Source organism: Pan paniscus, chromosome 13, assembly GCF_029289425.2.
Source record: "Pan paniscus chromosome 13, NHGRI_mPanPan1-v2.0_pri, whole genome shotgun sequence".
Lineage (NCBI taxonomy): Eukaryota > Metazoa > Chordata > Mammalia > Primates > Hominidae > Pan > Pan paniscus.
Window position 1 is genome coordinate 59,987,446 of NC_073262.2, and position 17,959 is coordinate 60,005,404.

At 38.0% G+C, this 17,959-nt stretch overlaps 1 protein-coding gene across 1 annotated transcript; it reads right to left on the reverse strand.

Annotated features, from left to right (window-relative positions):
• Nucleotides 1-1,589: 1,589 nt before the first annotated feature.
• Nucleotides 1,590-8,875, reverse strand: ERMN (ermin). The gene is made up of 3 exons (XM_008958132.3): nucleotides 8,382-8,875; nucleotides 7,649-7,741; nucleotides 1,590-4,768 (listed from the first exon to the last, which is right to left on the reverse strand). Exons 1-3 carry the CDS (start codon nucleotides 8,620-8,622, stop codon nucleotides 4,248-4,250), a joined length of 855 nt encoding a protein of 284 aa, XP_008956380.2. The 5' UTR covers nucleotides 8,623-8,875; the 3' UTR covers nucleotides 1,590-4,247.
• Between the last annotated feature and the right edge of the window lie 9,084 nt (nucleotides 8,876-17,959).

Sequence of the window (17,959 nt, forward strand, 5' to 3'; positions counted from 1 at the left end):
ACAGATATTTACCAGTTTAAGGATATTGGTCATAAGCATCTATATAATAAACCCTTTATATTAGATGTTAAATTAAAATTTTTCATAGCATGAATAGATTTTTAAGTGACCATTCAAAAACATAGCAATTTTTGTAAATATACTGTATGTGTGTATATATATATATATATATATATATATATATTTTGATGCTTTGATCTGGAAGAAAGAAATATCAAGAGTTTCTACTCACAACATAAAGAAAATAAAATGTTTTTAGATATTTTTAACTCTTTCAGGTGTATAGCTTTGTCTGCATCTGGCCTTCTGCACAAAAGTATCTCAAGTGAACTTACACTCTGGATACCATTTTCCAAACTTGAAGGAGTAATCAAGTTCTTAATTATCAGGGTGCTTGTTATTTAGTTGAAGATTACACACATGTCTTCTGCTTCAAACAACTACCCCAAATTTGCTAGTTTTATACATATTAGCTTAAAAACAAGAGAAGCCAAAGATTAAGTAAGTGAATTGTGTTAAAGATTGCCTGAAAACATTTGCTAAGGGGAGAATAAAACTATAACTGTGGAGTATAAAGGATGTTGGAATTAAACATTTTTAAGTACTTTTTTTTTGCATCTGATCGACTGAAGTTATTATAAAGAAGGAATCAAGTATGTAACTTTAAATTCTAGGTAAACATCCAAATTACTTTCTAAATTCATTTCCAAAATTCTCCTGTGCTGGCAGTTAGCTACTAGAGATCATCATTTGATTTTGTAGTTTGCCATGTTCTGAGTGAGTTCAGCTGCTTACTACTACCCATGTCATTGTGTTTGTATTGATTGCTTGGCTCAGTTATCTCATGTTCTTCGTGAACTATATACACATTTTCATTGTCTTTAAACAATAGTGAGTTTTGAAGTTAAGTAGAATATTGTAGGGGTTATCAGAAACCCACATTCATTGTGGTATGTTTCTGTCTGATACTTTAATATTGGTAAATATAGTTTTTGACATTGCATTTTACAATCCTATTGTTTTTTAGAGTGATGAAAGTTCAAGTTTTAAGAGAAGTGGTTGCCTTTCTCATACTGTCAAACATATTTCTTCTTTATTATACTCTGGTGCTTTATCCTTCTCCATAATTCTCTATTATTACTTATTTTAAATGTTTTCCCTATCACATTGAAAAACTTAAATGTCCGTTCTCCATTTGAAAATATGCCAAAAGTATGATCCCATGTAAATATGCAGAAACGATTGCTATGAAAATGTCAGCATAGTTTAAATGTATTACTCTGATGATTACAGAGATTTCTTCAAGTTGTTCGTGTTAAGATGCATCTTAAACATTATCTCAGTTCCTTAAAAAATGATAAAAATTTTTCATGTATATTACATATCTACCTACCAGAAATCCTTTTTACAATTTTATATACAATCATTTTAAGACCTTTTTGAAATAAATAATGCAAATGAACTAAAATAAAGTGTTCTCTTGATTTCTGAAGAGGCATTCATTAATTATCATAGTAGCTGCTGATATACAAGGATTCTTTCTAAAGTTTAAAAGGCAGCTAAAGAAAATAAAGTCTAGAGACCAGAAATAAAGACACAAACTTTTATTGAGAGTAAGTCAGACACAGCAGTTCTTTATTTAAATTGTGGATAGTTTGGTAGGTAGGGGGAGAGAGAGATGGTAGCAAATTCTGTGCGTTCAATGTAGCATTATATGAAAGGTAGATTTTATATTGGCAGAGAAATAGAGCTATTATTAGTTTCTATTTATCTAGCAACAGAGGAAAACAAAAAATCATGTAAGAAATACCAGCATTTGCACAATAAATTAATTCTCCCTCTTCCCTGGTACCAGAGTCCTTACCACCCCTGAACTTTGAATCACAAAAGCTCAAGTAAACCTTCATGTGTAGCTACCAATTTGTGTTCTTAATCATGTTCCCCCTGAGTTTCAAATATGTTAAAAATCCCCCACGCAATCTGAATCAGACCTTTGTCTTTCCTAGTTTACAAAGACTCAAATGGCCAACCATCACCATTATGTTACCTGAGGTCACTTAACTCTGTGGCTTTCAACTCTGTGGCTTTCAACTCTGTGGCTTTCGTGTAAGATGGCGGTATAGGGCCATGGACACCAATGCCAAAGAATAGTTTCAGGGTTTTTTTGCAAAAACATTGTGTCATCCATGAACATGAAGCATTTACCAACTAAACATACCCTAAAATAGTTTCTGTTGACTAAATCTTTCATAGTTCATTCATTGTCTGGTGAGAGCACAGAGCTAAGAGGACCAGCGTTAGCATATATTAGAGTCCCTTAAGAGGTACTTGCTTTGCCGTGCCACATAACCATAGGTCACCCACCTCTAGTTCTACAGGAATCCATCATCTCTGTTGGAATAACTCAAAATACAGGCTCTTGATGGTAGGTTAAAAACATGGTCCTGTTATGTGATAGATAACACAATACTGTGTTTTGAAGTTAAGTCGAAAATTATAGGGGTTATCAGTAACCTAGAAAAGAAAACAGCTTGTCCATGTAGAAAGATTAGAGGATCTAAATTAAATTGGAAATTGTCCTATTGCATCAATCTTCTCCCTAACTTTATCAATAAAGACCTGATTTCCCTCACTTTATTCTGGAAACTGATATTGTAACACATGAAATCCATAGGTTGTATAGAATGAGGGTAACAGAACTTTTATGTTATCTGATTGAAAGAATGAAAGGAGCACTGTAATCCTGAATTCAAATTGGAGTCTTGTAAACAACTAAATAATAGTATGTGATACTATGGAAATATAATATATGACCCGGAAGGATTAAAGAAGTTGTCATTAGAATATGTGGGATTTATGTTACACATAAATAAGCAGTCATCTAAGAGGACTAACACAGAGTTTTTCACAAAATGAAAAAGAAAGAAACAAAGGGTTGAATAGTACAATGAAGACTGTATTACATTCAGACAATAAGGAATTGTCTTTTTATTTGCAGGGCAAAACAAAATCTTTATCTGTGGTGATAGAAAGTTCAGGGTAATATATATGGAAGCATGAAATGAAAAATTGTGGAACAAACTATCTAAGAATATAAATATAGTCTCTCTTTTCATAAATATTCAATACGTTATTTGACACATTGGTTTGAGTGAAGCTCCACAAGTACAATTTTAAGCATCTTGATTTGGGCTGAGGTCCAGTAAATTATATATTCCCAACAACTATCAGAGCTCTCTCACTAAAAATACATGCTCACGCTCTACTTTGAAAATATTCTAAGATAATTATTTCCATTTTCATAGTAACTAGTACAGTTATGACTAGCGTTCTCTCAGGTTTCTAAGGAAAGAAAATTATTCTGAGATACTGTTAATAAGAGAAAATGTGGTAATAGAGAGGGGCATTTTCTTAAAATTGTGCTAAAGCTGTCATTTTTATTTTTAATGACTTTAACTGTGCTAGACAAGATTTTATTTTCAGCCACAGAAATAAAACTATCCAACATAACTCTTTAGTCTGCTGCCCACCAATCTTCTAGCCCCTCCCAGTGTCAACCTCACAATGGGTTTAATTCAGTTTGAAAGCATAAAGGCAACATTTAGCAAACAGAATTATCCTGACTGACAATTGCTCATCTCCCTCTGTGAGAAGATTCAGTGAATGGTAACACCTAGGAAGGAGGGCTATAGAATGTTTTCTCTGTAGATGCCAAGGAAAGCCACTTAAAATATTGTTTGGTGATAATAGAAAAGGCACAGAATTTTGGAAGGCTTATTGCCAGAGTCTGTAAAATCAAGTTTAAAAGTAAGAGAGGTTTTAATACCAGACTTTCCATCACTCCAATCTACAGGAAGAAAGATACCAAAAGAAATACCAGAATCATTTCAAATAGTCCCGTCAAACAGTCTCATTTGATGACTACCTTTCCAAGCAGTGCTACATTTATAGCCAAATTATGCCAGATTCCCCCAGGGGACTGACTGCTTAGTGCTTATCACACAATGCTATATTAGTGAAGTTTTAAAAGACAAACGCCCAAGAATTTATTTAAAGCTTTTTGATTTGAGGTTATCAGACTGAATTTTTATCTAGGGTTATTTCCACATTATTCTACAGTGAAAAAGAGAGTCAACTTCCACCTCGCTCCAAGTGATAACTCAAATAAGGCATAGAAATATGCACCCTGGGGCAATAGAATTAGCTTTTCCTTTAGTGGGCATGAGAATTTCTCAGTTCCAGTTAGTTTATAAATGCATCATAGACTCGAATTCATCAATTCTTTGCTTGGTATTTCCCTTTCTGATTTTCCGATAGGATATTGTATTGTATCTGGAATAAGCATTTCTGGAGATATCACTCTTCTTCCCTAAGGTTGGCTGCTCATCAGGTGTCACAGCTTGGGAACTGGCACTGCTCAGTGGGGAGTCCTCACTTGCATCACCTTCCTCTTTAAATTGAGAAACCTCTTCATGTTTTTTCTTAAATTCTATCACTCGAACTTCATCTTCATCATTATTGCAATTATCATCATCATCATCATCAATTTCTTCATCCCAAAGCTTCTGCTCCTCATCATGTTTAGAATGTAACATGTCAGCTTGGCTAGGTTTTCGAAATCCCAGCCATTCAATTTCAGCTGCCTGGTGACCTTTGTTCTTCCTGTCCTCATCTTCTTCCTCTTTGAGAGGTTGCTCAGTAATCCTCTCCTTCTGTCTTCTTATTTCCTGGTTACTGCCACTCAGAGGAATCTTCTCCCACTGATGCCCTGTAGCAAAATCAATTGGTAGATGAGATGTGTAGAGATTCCAAAATACCCAGCCATTAGTCTGTTATTCTCCAAATAATTTTTCTTGCTAATCACTTCCCAACACATGTTTTATGGGATATGATTCTGTGGGTTACCAATATGTTTTGCACAAACAGGCTACACAGCCAAATTAATTTCAAAAACACTGCATTAAATACAGTTAAATAAGCATCTTCAGAATTTTTACAAGCCTTTGAAATGCTAACGAGTATTGTAAATCTGTAAGAAAGTCAACAACCTAACTTCATTTGTCTATGGAACTCTATTGTGGACTACTGTATTTAGTGAGACTGGTGTTCCCTGAGACACACTTAAAAAAAAAAATTCTTGTTTAGCCAGTCACAACTGGATACATGCACATGTAATAGGAAATGTTTGGACTTATCTTTTTCTCACACATACACACACACGCACACAAACACACACACACACACTCACACCTCAAGGAAAATTAGAAAAATATTTCAGAAAGAAAAAAATCCTCGTTTCCAATACTGAAAATGATGACTGTCCATATCTGGTCACTTTTCAAACAGCTAGATCATACCAGCATACCCTCAACAATATTTATTGAACATGGTAAGAATTAATTATAAGGAAGCTGAGGTTGTTCTCTGAGCCTTCAGCCCTGCAAGGCTTCTGTGGGAAGTTTCAGTCTGTGGTGTACACAACTCAGAAATCTGTCTGGGTTACACCCCTTGTCAGGCCTGAGTTCACCATTTTCTTTTGACACCGTGAGAGTCTATAAGTAAGGTGAGAGGCAATGTTCCTCTTTGTCTTTTTCCTCCACAATATTCTACTCTCTCCGAAAGATGTTCACAATTCCATTTTCATCCAAGGTGTTCAGTTCTCTTATTTTTTTGTTGTTTTCTCACTCTAGGGAATACATAGTAAACTTACAGAGATAGAAGTAAAGATGGGTGATCACCCTAATTTGTTACACACAGCTGCTGTCAGGTCGCTAGTGTCCCGTCAATGTTCCTAACATTATCCATAAATACACATTAGAATGTTTGCCATAATCTTATGCTTTGTTTTATTTTGTTTTCCACCAGAACCAAAGTAAGTGATATTTTGTTTATATTCATGACTCAGCCATGAGATTGTCACATATAAAATTACTCCTTGAATTTAAATTATAGTTTTTCCTCAATATTTTTAGCATCTTTATATGTTTTAATCCAGTAACATTCTTTTTGAAGATTTTATAGCTGTTTGCCACTGTGAAGATAAAACACACCAAAATCTGTGCCTCTATTATGGAGGAAAAACATACTCCATCAAACAGGAAAGGATTCATTGAGGGAAAACTTAACCAGCGAGACCATCTAGCTGAAAACTACAGCCTGCTTTCATTCTCCATTTGATGAAAATGAAAGATCTAGACAACCGTTACCTGCAATGGACTCCTGATCAAACATTTGAAAGGGGCTCTAGATGATAGGAGGTTGAGATTCTGCCTCTGAGAACTTGTTACATTGGAAGCAGAAAAATTAGGGCAAAGAGGTTATTAAGTTCATATTGTGAAGTCTTAAGTCTTAAAAATTATCTCTGGTAATGTGACAGCTTGACACCGTCTATTGCTTGCTACATATTTCCTTAAGTATTGCTACACTGCTAAGCAGACATAGTATGAGAGGTGTTCAGGCAAAGGGAGCAGATGTAGGAAATAGCCAATCACATTCCTGTCCTCCTTGACATCTACTATTTTATGTGATGTTCTAATATTTCAACCAATAGTCTCTTCAATATTTTGCCTGTTAAAGTCCTAACAAAGCTAAATAGGTTAGGTTTAGCAAGCTGACTTCAATTTGACATAAGATGTGTATGGCTGCAAGAGAGGAAAGAAATGATTAATTAATAGATTTTATCCTACACTTTATTTGGAAACTGTTTAAATGTAGGTGTCTTAGAAAAATCTAAAGGATTTTGTGTCGCTTAGTCTATTGTTTATTTAAAATTTAACATAATCACTTCAATGTTCTTTTTATTCTTCCATTTTCTTAAAGAACACAATTAAAATTAACTTTATCACCCTGTCTTTCTTTGACATGAAATAGTTAACAATTTTGTATTTACATTAGAGGCCTATAAAGTAAATCATTTTGTGAGATTACTTTAAACTGTATGTTGGCCGGGCACAGTGGCTCACGCCTGTAACCCCAGCACTTTGGGAGGCCAAGGCAGGTGGATCAACTGAGGTCAGGAGTTCAAGACCAGCCTGGCCAACATGGTGAAACTCCGTCTCTACTAAAAATACACACACACACACACACGCACACACACACACACAAAATAGCTGGGCGTGGTGTCGGGTGCCTGTAATCCCAGTTACTCAGGAAGCTGAGGCAGGAGAATCGCTTGAACCCTGGAGACAGAGGTTGCAGTCTGCCGAGATTGCACCATTGCACTCCAGCCTGGGCAACAAGAGTGACACTCTGTCTCAAAAAAAAAAAAGCTGTATGTTAATTGTAGACTTTTAGGAAAGACCCGTTTTTGAAACATTTACCTTTCACAAGGTGCACACACAGATTTGGACACACCAAATCAAAAAGTAGGGTTGACTCAGTGGACTAACTTAAGAGATAGACATCACGTTGGTATGCCAATCAGCTATGCCATTCCATGCAGCCTCAGCCTTGAACAGTCTGGAATGCTTTATAAGGTGGAACCCACAGATAAGTTAAGACTCTCTTATCTGCCTACAGCAGCTTTGAAAATTTGAAGTCATTGCCTGGATTGCTTTGTCAACCCCACGCTCATGCAACATTTCATGGAAAGACTGTCATCCATATTCAGTCAAACAATTTCTGTGTACAAAACTGTAGTTCTTGTTACCTTCTCTGAATGTCATTTCATCAGCACTAGTTTCTTGGAGAGAAAGATCTGTGATAGCCTTATGAACAATAAAGAGTTTCTCTTCTGGGTTTTCTAGGAAAAAAATATAAAATCAGTATTTTAACATTTAAAATATTTATTGTTCAACAGTTAATAAGTTATCAATTTAAACTCTAGGTAGAAGTCTTTAATTTTAAATCTGATCATTAAAATTTACTATTTCACTCTTCAGATTCATTCTTTATCAATTCGATATATTTACTTAATGATCACTTTATTGATTGTAATCTCTCCTTTAATATTTATATAAGATATATATATAAGATATAGAACCATAAATTCAGAGAACTTCAGTTATATTTAGAAGGAAATTTTAAAATTTTGAATTCTCTTTGTTCAAATAATATGGGGCTGTCCATAATCATAATAAATAACAGTAGTTAACATTTAGCCAATACTTACCCTAGACTTGTAGTTATTATTATTATTCCGCCTTCTTCTAGTGAAAAAAACTCAGGCTTCGGGAGACAGAAAGTTGTCTGGGGTCACAGCTGTCAAATAGACCAGCCTGGATTTCACCAGAGGCAGAGGTTTAGTCCTTATACTATGCGTAGTAGAATAAAGGGCTACATTTTTGGGGTGTCCAGCTCATTTCGATAATAGTTTATCAAAAAAATCCAGGGTAAATTTATAAGTCAAAACAAGAAAATTAAGGAGAAGGGAAACACTTTACCTTTTAGCATTTTGTCCTTCATGGATGAGTTGAGCAGCATGTTCCCTTGTAATTTTCTTCTTTCCTCCTGACTTCCTTTGGTGAGTGCACCTTCCAGACTGGGTTCTACCCTGTAGTGTGGCAGGGGGCTGTCCACATCAGTCAATTCCTCACTGATTTTAGTGATTGGTTGTTGACCATTTTCAGGTGGTTTATCCCCATTACACTCAGCCTGGGTAAATGTAGCCGGAACATCTGTCATGATGTGCGGTTGAATCCGATCTGGAGAGAGAGCTTTAGGGAAACTGAGTGAGTAGATCCTTGATAAGATACCTGCTCTTGCCTTCAAGTCCTATAGTTCCAACTCCTACTCTAAGAGCACAAATTATTCACTTTAGTACATAATAACAAGGTTCTTTTCCTAAAAGTATCCAGACAGAGATTAGAGCAAAAGCAAGAGGATTTGTCAGATCTGCCAGGAGCCATGAGCAAGAATCCAGCCAATCACCACCTTCTTTGTTGTTTGCCAGTTCCCTGGCAGAGTTAAAGCCATCCTTTTGATTTACATAAACAAACAATCTGAAGCAATCAGGCTTTTGTGTTGGCATGTAGAGAGGGACTTTCAGCTTGTCAGTCCCCCTCTGGGAACAGAGATTTTTGTCCCTTTTCATAATGGCCCATTGTAATTTTCCCTGTAACAGGAGCCACAATTGTCCCACAGCTTTAATCCAGAGAGAATGACCACCTTGAGGCATATTAGTTCTGTGTAACCAGCTTAACATTTCCAAACAGATTTTGTTCAAGTAAAACCTCAGCTATTTTGTAAAGGACAACGGCATTGTTTCTTATTTATTAAAAAATAAAACAGCTTATGGAAAAAAACCTATAAACAGGACAACTTTACTGTAAATGGTTCTGGCTGCAGATTTGATGGTGTGCTTTCAGCAGGCTGGAGAAGGGACCTACGAAATAAACAAATTCTACCAACTTGCTAATACCAAAAGTTTTATAATTTCAGAGTAATTTACTTAGTCTATAGCTTCTTATCCTCTAGTTTATGTCCGCTGAAGCCCAGCCGATCCTTTAAAACCCTAATAAAATTATCGCCATGAAGTTTTCTCCTCCCCCAATCAGAATTACAATCCTCTCTATTCCATACTGATATTACACAATGCTGGTAAAATGTAGAGGACCGATGCAATCTGCCCTTGGGAGAAACAGGCGATTATGTTAAATGACTGCTACTGACCACCCCTTCCTTTTTAAATCTTTTTCTTTTTTGGATTTCTCATAGTACAAAATGGTTCCAGAGCCTTTGCCCACACAGCTCCCTCTATGTGAAATGGCCTTCTCTTCCTCAAGCCCAAGCCCTGGGCTGACCAGCTTCCCTAAGTTCTGTTTTTAAGCTTAAATATCATCTCCTTAACTACACTATCTCTAACCGCCAGGATTAGGACAGGACTCTGTTACACATTGTCTTTGCCCTTCAGAGTATTCTTCATGGTTGTAACTAAATAAGCAACTGCACAATTATCTCTGTAATGTCTGTTTCACCAACTGCAAACTAAGTTTCATCTGGCGAGGGGCCAGTTTAACTTGCTTACATGTGTCCCCAGCACTTAGCATCTGGCTTGAAATAGTAGCACGCAATAAAAATAATTATATATATACACATATATACACAAATAATTATATATATACACATACATAACAAGAATTATATTATATATATAATATATACAATAAATTTTATCCCCAAGAGAATAAATGTCAAATCATTTTTAAAGAGAAGAAGAATAGGTGTTGAAGAGTTGTAGTAAGCATATCACCTTTAAAAGTGTGTCTAGGGCTGAGCCCATTCAGGTCTATATCAGGGACAACACCTCACTCTTGTATAATCCCCTCTCCCTTGTCCTTGGAAGACATCTCTAATAGATCCTAGATCTCCCTCCCTCGTCATCACCAGCTGTTCTCTAGTCAGCACTCTAATTCTATGTTTGTTTGATTGTTTAACTGTTTTAACAAACGCTCATATCACACTTATTATGTGCAAGCTACAGTCCTAATTGACTCATAAATAGTAATACACTTACTCTTCATAACAGTCTTCTGAGGTAGGTGCTGTTGTTATCTCCATTTTATAGACTAGAAAAATGAAGTGCAGAGAGATTAAGGAGTTCAGCTAGTAAGGTCACAGAGCCAGCAAGCCTACTGATGAGAGTTTGCAGCACAGATGAAGCTAAGCGCCATCCCTGGCCTGTGTGCAGATGTTTCCTTGGACCAGAGATCCCACAGGGGTTCGGCATTAGCACCTTGGCAGTAGAGACAGTTGTGGCCAGGAGAGGGCAGCAGAGAGCCCAAGGCAGTCTCAAGACCTGCCCCAGAGACACCCTGCAGCTGCTGAGGATGGTGTTCCGGGAGCGTCCTCCCAAGAAATTCAACTACAAGCTTACTGTTGAGAAGATATTGAGTGGAATCATATGGGAGGATGCAGAAACTAAGACCAAGCTTAGGAACAAATGGGGACATACTAGATTGTGAGATCCTTAGGGCAGGAAGTGGCACTAATTCAACCAAATGCCCTGCGATAAACACAGGAGTATAGAAATACATTAGCTCCAAAGGACATGCCTCCAATCACTCCGTTCCCTCGGGGCTGCCAAGTAACCTCAATCCAGGGACATAGCAAAGTTGAGACAGTTCAGATTCATTGTCTCTCCTACTCCTAGATTTCTATTACCCCATGGCAACGGGCACCTCATACCTATAGCCTAGCTTTTATGGGAATTCGTGTCTTTATTTTTGGATTGCCTTCTTTCTAAAACCATGCTGTGACATTTTTTATGGCCTTAAAATTATTTCAGATTTGGAAAGATAGAGAAATGATCCAGAGTTCTGTCATCCTTGGCTAACCATGTGTTTACATTTATTTAAAAACATGCTTTTATGCTGCCCTAGGGAATAATGGAGGTCGGGTAAATGTTTTGTAACGTGTATTATTTTTTCCTACAAGTAGACGGCAACATGAGACACATTTAGCAACAAGATGAGTCTATCCAACTACTAGATAAAACATAGGCTATTTTGTTCATAAAGAGGTAAGTTGTCTCCCATTATTTGTAACAACCTATGACTTAGAAAGTATGTTAGAATTTGCACTATCATCCTTACTTCAGATACAATTGCAGAATGTTCACTGTATGAAACATGACTGTTTTATTTTATGTAGTTTACTGGATCTTGTGGCTTTTTCCTTAGAAGAATTTTGCTCTTGTCACCTAGGCTGGAGTACAGTGGCACAATCTCGGCTCACTGCAACCTCTGCCTCCCAGGTTCAAGAGATTCTCCTGCCTCAGCCTCCTGAGTAGCTGGGATTACAGGCATGCGCCTTGATGCCTGGCTAATTTTTGTATTTTTAGTAGCGGGGAGGATTTCTCCATGTTGGTCAGGCTGGTCTCGAACTCCTGGCCTCAGGTGATCCACCCGCCTTGGCCTCCCAAAGTGCTGGGATTACAGGCATAAACCACTACACCTGGCCCCTAGTTATTATTCTTAATGCTAAAGGACATTGTACAAATGTAACCATTATTAAATCTAAAGCCAAAAAAAAGGTAATGAAAAGATTTTCATATAAGAATATAAAGAATCAAAATAAAATTATGTAAATATTCACATTCCATTTGTCCAATACCAAATGCTTAATGTTAAGGCTATCTTAGGTCCAGAATCAGGATTTGGGGAAAAGTCATAAAATCTTGATCTTTAATCTTAATCATATGTGAAAAGCCAAGCCACAAGCTAATGTTATGGCTAAGAGATGGTCACAGAGCACTGAATAAAAACAAGAAATACATTTAAAAGAAAAATGTTGATCCTGGCAGCTTGAAGTCAATCTTAAACAAACATTGACTTACATAGTTGGGACAGGGGTATTGTTTCAATTAGGGTTGAAAGGGAAAGGCAGAACCACTAAGAGATGGAGCAATCCATCTATCGATCGATCAATTGATTGATCAATCAGAAGGGATTTGACTTTACACAATGGTGGGTGCCAGTGAAGCTGCCTCTATATGTCTGCTGTTGCATTTGATGCTGGAGCCTGAAGTCTGCAGGGCAGGAAGTTGGGAAGGGATGATGGATAGAAACTTAAAGGGGGAGAGCAAGAACAAACTGGGTTCCCAGGTATAAGCTGGACACACGGGGGCAAACTGAAACCCGCGTCGGCTCTCAGTGCCTCTGACCTTAGCGGTTGGAATGCCCTCCCAAAGAAGCCGGGCCCAGGATCATAGAAGCTGGAGGAAGATCCAGGGAGGTGGAACAGTTGCAGACCCAGCTGCTGCCCATGCACCAGGTGAGGCAGCAGACGGGCAGCAGTGTGTGCCAGCTACAAAATAGCTGCTTCACTTCCGCCCCACCAAGCTCACAGAACAATGTTTACTTTGGCTCACGTTTCTTTTTCAGGAATCATTCAGGAAAGAAAATTCAGGGAAATTTAGTTTAGCCTAGTCAGACTGACATACAACCGTCACAATCCTACCAATAACCCATAGAATTTTCTATAAGGAATAGAGCAATGCCCCAGGGAATGTGCAACCCTAAACAAGCCTGAGGAGACAGGATCATCCCAATTGGTTCACTTCAGGGATTAAAATTCCAAATTGAAGGGCCGTCCCAGCTAAAGTGAACTGTTACAGAAATACAGACTATCATAACACAACAAAATCAATCAACAGCCATATATTTTATTTCACAAAACAATAATTGCCTGCCACCTGGTATAAATCAGATTAAATTGATTATCGTGTGCCATGTTCATGCTTTGCTTTTACTTTTATGCCAAGAATGGAATAATGGCTGCCATTCTAATGATACAGTTTCCTGAAGTAAATAATGGTTTATCCCAGGAAACCAATAGTGAAGTCTATGGGTAGCTCATGAGTATTAAGGGTTTAATGTAACAGAATTTCAAAATTTAACTGCATCTTACAAGAAGCATGCTTTTCAATGTTGGAGGCAGGGGAGGGGATAATTATCTGTTCTCCCTCTAAATATAAAATATTTCTTACACCTTAGGAAAGGTATATCTCTGTGGCTCTAGCATCTAGAGCCTGGCCTTCTAGTGATCCAGTGAATATCATTTTAAAGAAAAGCACTGGAAGAAACAGGCTGAGTATTTGGTGAGGATTAGAGAAGAGTGTGGCCCTGAACATAGGACCCTGTGGCCAACATGGGCTGAAGTGGAGGCTGGGAGGGAGAGTGCTGACAGTTAAGAGTCCCCTTCAAATAGAGGACAAATGAGCATTCTCATCAGTGACCCTCATAGGGTAAAGAGGAGAGATTCAGCCTGCTCCTGTGTGACCTTGGGCAAGTGTACAAATCAGGCATGTTTGGGTTAGAGATTACAGAACAGAAACTTAATTCAAAGAATCATAAACTGAATTCAATAGCTAATTTGACTGGTAAATTCAGAATTGGCTTTGTACTTGTTTGGATCCAAAGATTTAAACAAGGTCAGCCTCCATGGTTCACACCTGTAATCCCAACACTTTGGGAGGCCAAGGTGGGTGGATCACCTGAGGTCAGGAGTTCAAGACCAGCCTGGCCAACATGATAAAACCCCACCTCTACTAAAAATACAAAATTTAGCTGGGAGTGGTGGCACGTGCCTGTAGTCCCAACTACTCAGGAGGCTGAGAGGGGAGAATAGCTTGAACCTGGGTGGTAGAGGTTGCAGTGAGCTGAGATTGTGTCACTGCACTCCAGCCTGGGCAACAGAGTGAGACTCCATCTCAAAACAAAACAAAAACAAAGATTTAAACAATGTACCAGGTAACCAGTCTCTTTTGATCACAAGGAAAGTGCATATTAGGAGGTACCTGGGTGGATCTGAGGGTCCCTAATGCCTCTAGCTGACTGTTGTGGGCTAAATGATGACCACCCTCAAAGATGTCCACATCCTAATCCCCAGAACCTGTGAATTGTTACCTTACCTGGTAAAAGCGACTTTGCAAATGGGATTAATTAAATTAAGGATGGGGAGATTATCCTGGATTATAGGATGGGATCCAATGTAATAATCACAAGAGTTCTAATAAGAGGGAGGCAGGAAAGTCAAAGAGAGTAGTAGAAAATGTGACACAGAAGCAAGACGTTGTAGTAATTTGAGAAGTGGTCATGTGCTAACAAATGTGAGCAGCCTCTGGAACAGGTGTGTCCAATCTTTTTGCTTCCCTGGGCCACACTGGAAGAAGGAGGATTGTCTTGGGGCACATATAAAATACACTAATGCTAGCTGATAAGTGAGAGAAAAATAATACACTAATGCTAGCTGATGAGAGAAAAAATTTTGTGTTTTAAGAAAGTTTATGAATCTGTGTTGGGTCACATTCAAAGCTGTCCTGGGCTGCATGCAGCCTGCAGGCAATGAGTTGGACAAGCTTTGCTCTAGAAACCAAAAAAGGCAAGGAAATGTTTTCCTCTGAAGCCTCTGTGTGGAGTGCAGCCCTGCCAACACCTTGATTTTAGACTTCTCACCTCCAGAACTGAATGGGGTGGTGCTGCTTTTAAGTCACCAAATTTGTGGTAATTTGTTACAGTAGTAATAAGAAACTAATTACTAGTTTCCTGCTTCTCTGCCTTCATTTTCTTTTTCTTTTTCTTTTTTTCTTTTCTTTTTTTTTTGAGACAGAGTGCTGTGGTGAGATCTCGGCTCACTGCAACCTTTGCCTCCCCGGGTTCAAGAAGTTCTCCTGCCTCAGCCTGCTGAGTAGCTGAAATTACAGGTGCACACCACCACGCCCAGCTAATTTTTGTATTTTTAGTAGAGACAGGGTTTCACCATGTTGGTCAGGCTGGTCTCAAACTCCTGTCCTTGTGATCTGCTCGCCCCGGCCTCTGCCTTCATTTTCGTGGACTGGCAAAGGCCAGAAAATTTAGCTTTTCCAACTTTTTACAGGATATGTATTTTTGAATCTCAAGTATCTTGGATTGCTTTATGTTCACTGAAAAAACCTCTCTTTGCAAGGTTGTATTTTCTCTCTCAGCTTTCTGACAGTCCAGGTTTGACTGAAACTTACTTGTAACAGTTTATAAAAGGTATAAGAAAATCACAAACCCTCCAGCATCCTGATATTTTTCTAACAAGTCTCTAAAATTTAACCTTCAGTAGGAAGTGGTTTGAATCAAGATTCCAGAAGACAGTTTATAGTAATGATGGTCAGCTTTCACAAATAGGGATGGGTGAATTTATACTGCTTCCCATTGCTCCTCTAATGAGCCAACCCATCCTTGGATCCATAATCTGCATCCCATCCTTGGTGTCCATTTTTTGTATGCAATGTTTCATTGGCTGACAGTGAAAGAGATTTAATCCAAAACAGATTAAACAGAAATGGGACTTAATCTGGCTTCTGGGAAGTTCTCTCTGTCTCTCTTTCTCTGCCTGTCTTTCTCTCTCACCGCTTTCAGTGTTCTATTTTCTTTTATATTGGAGTTTTCTCAAGTAGGTTCTCCCTAGGTCATGGCAAATATTCCTCTGGCAACCCTAAGCTTGCATTATCAAGATAACTAGTGGTGCAAAAGAAAGGAACCTTTCTTTCTCATTAATTTCAGCCCAAGTCCCTGGAATGGCCCTCACTGAGCTAGTTTGGGATATGAGTTAATCCCTGAGCCAGATGCTGTGACTACAAAGGAGAGAATATTCCAATTGTCCAGGTCTAGGACAGTGTCCACCACTGAGCAGAAAAATGGGCATAGAAAATGAGAGACTGTAGGGCAAACAAACAAAATAAACAAACAAAAAGGTAGCAGATGCCCACCACATTAACAAACTCAGATCCCTCATCTGTTAAAGGTGGATAATAATATGATATACTTCTTAGGACTGCTGTAAAAATGAAATGAATTAGTCCAGGGACAGCATCTAGCACAATGTGGCATAGTAGGTGTTCTTTTGATAAGTGTTTTTATTGTGCTACTGTTACTACTACTGTTAATTACTATTATTATTACTCCCAGTCAGGTAGCTTTGGAAAGTCACTTAACCCACCTGACTCATTTCTTCTTTTCGAATGGCTGATGACACACACCTTGCAGCAAAACAATGAAAGTTAATAGGCACAAGGTACCTAGCACAGGACTGGCAGATGGTACAGACCTGTGGATACATGATATTATTTTTATTGCTATTTGAGAAGGAAAGTCTCCTGAAGGAATAAGATACACATGCCTCATCTACATATTCATGGATCTTTTTACAAGCCAAATTCTAAAATTCAAATTCTGAGATGGTCTAGGGTTAGATTACTGAAGAGCTCTTTTTACTCAGTAAGAAGCAGTGTAGCTGCAGAGATGTGCCTGCTCCCAACACTGGCCCATTGATATGGAGTTCACATCTAACATGATTTCAGTCCTGTTCCTTCCTGTAGTCCTGGGGAAAGCTTCAGTCATTGGCATCCTTTAGAATGGCTTGTGGTAGGGGTTCATGGAAAACAATGGTGAGTGGCATCTATTCCCTCTAATTATACACACCCAGGTAAGTAACACAGCTTCATCTTCTCATCTTTGATTGAGATTCATGTGTGAGCACCAGCCCGTGACCACTACAAACATCCCAATGCATGGACTTGGTAGAAACGGATCCTATGAGAGTATAAAATAGTGGGGTGACTCTGTAGACCTTGACCTATAGATCTGTATCTCACAAGAATCCATGCAGTAGAGAATGAGTTGTGTTTTAAACTGTTGCAGAGCAATTGTACACGTAAGAAAGGCTAAATTCCCATAAAATAAAATCATCTCACTCTCTTGGCCATAATTTTAAGAGTATATCATCCTAAATGGATAAAGGAGTGTCCCCAGTGGACTGGGCTCTCTATAGCTTTTAGTTAGGCAATTATAATTCTGTTTTACTTACAATGGGATATTTCTTGATGCATTTTAAATAGAAGGAATGGTTTCTCTATTCGTGGAGACTCCGTAAGTGTTAAATAGATAGAAATGGAATTTGTGTGGGTATTTATAAAACCACAGAAAGAGAATTTTGAATTATATATGCATACACGCTCTTTGGTAGTTTGAAAGCATTTTCAGTCCGCCTGGGGAAGCAGAACTGTAGGAAAGTGATATCACTGTCAGCGTCATTCCTCCCAAACTATTTTGAATGTCACTAGGAGTTAAGGCAACATGTTGTTTTTCAGAGGAGAAAGGCAAGAAAATAATTAAACACATTTTTCCTTAAGGAAAAAAAAAAAGAGAAAGCAAGTCTGCTGTGAGCCTGCTTTTGTAAGAAAGTGATAGTAATAGGACTATGAACAAATACAATTTCTCCTAGGATATCTTTGAAAATTTAGCTGAGTAAACTTTGTCTCAGGGTAAGTAGGAAAAATTTATACGCTCTCCGTGAGTAAAATAAGTGCAGATATATCAGGATCTCTTGTCAAGATTTTGTGTTGAATTCAAGAAAGGAACATTGGACAGCTGTGCAGATTCTACTGACATTTTAGATGAGGAGAACAATGATTTTTAAACCTATACCCCATAATTAGCTTACTCACCACCAAGAACTTGAAGCCAGAAAAGAAATGCTCTTCAGGAGTCAT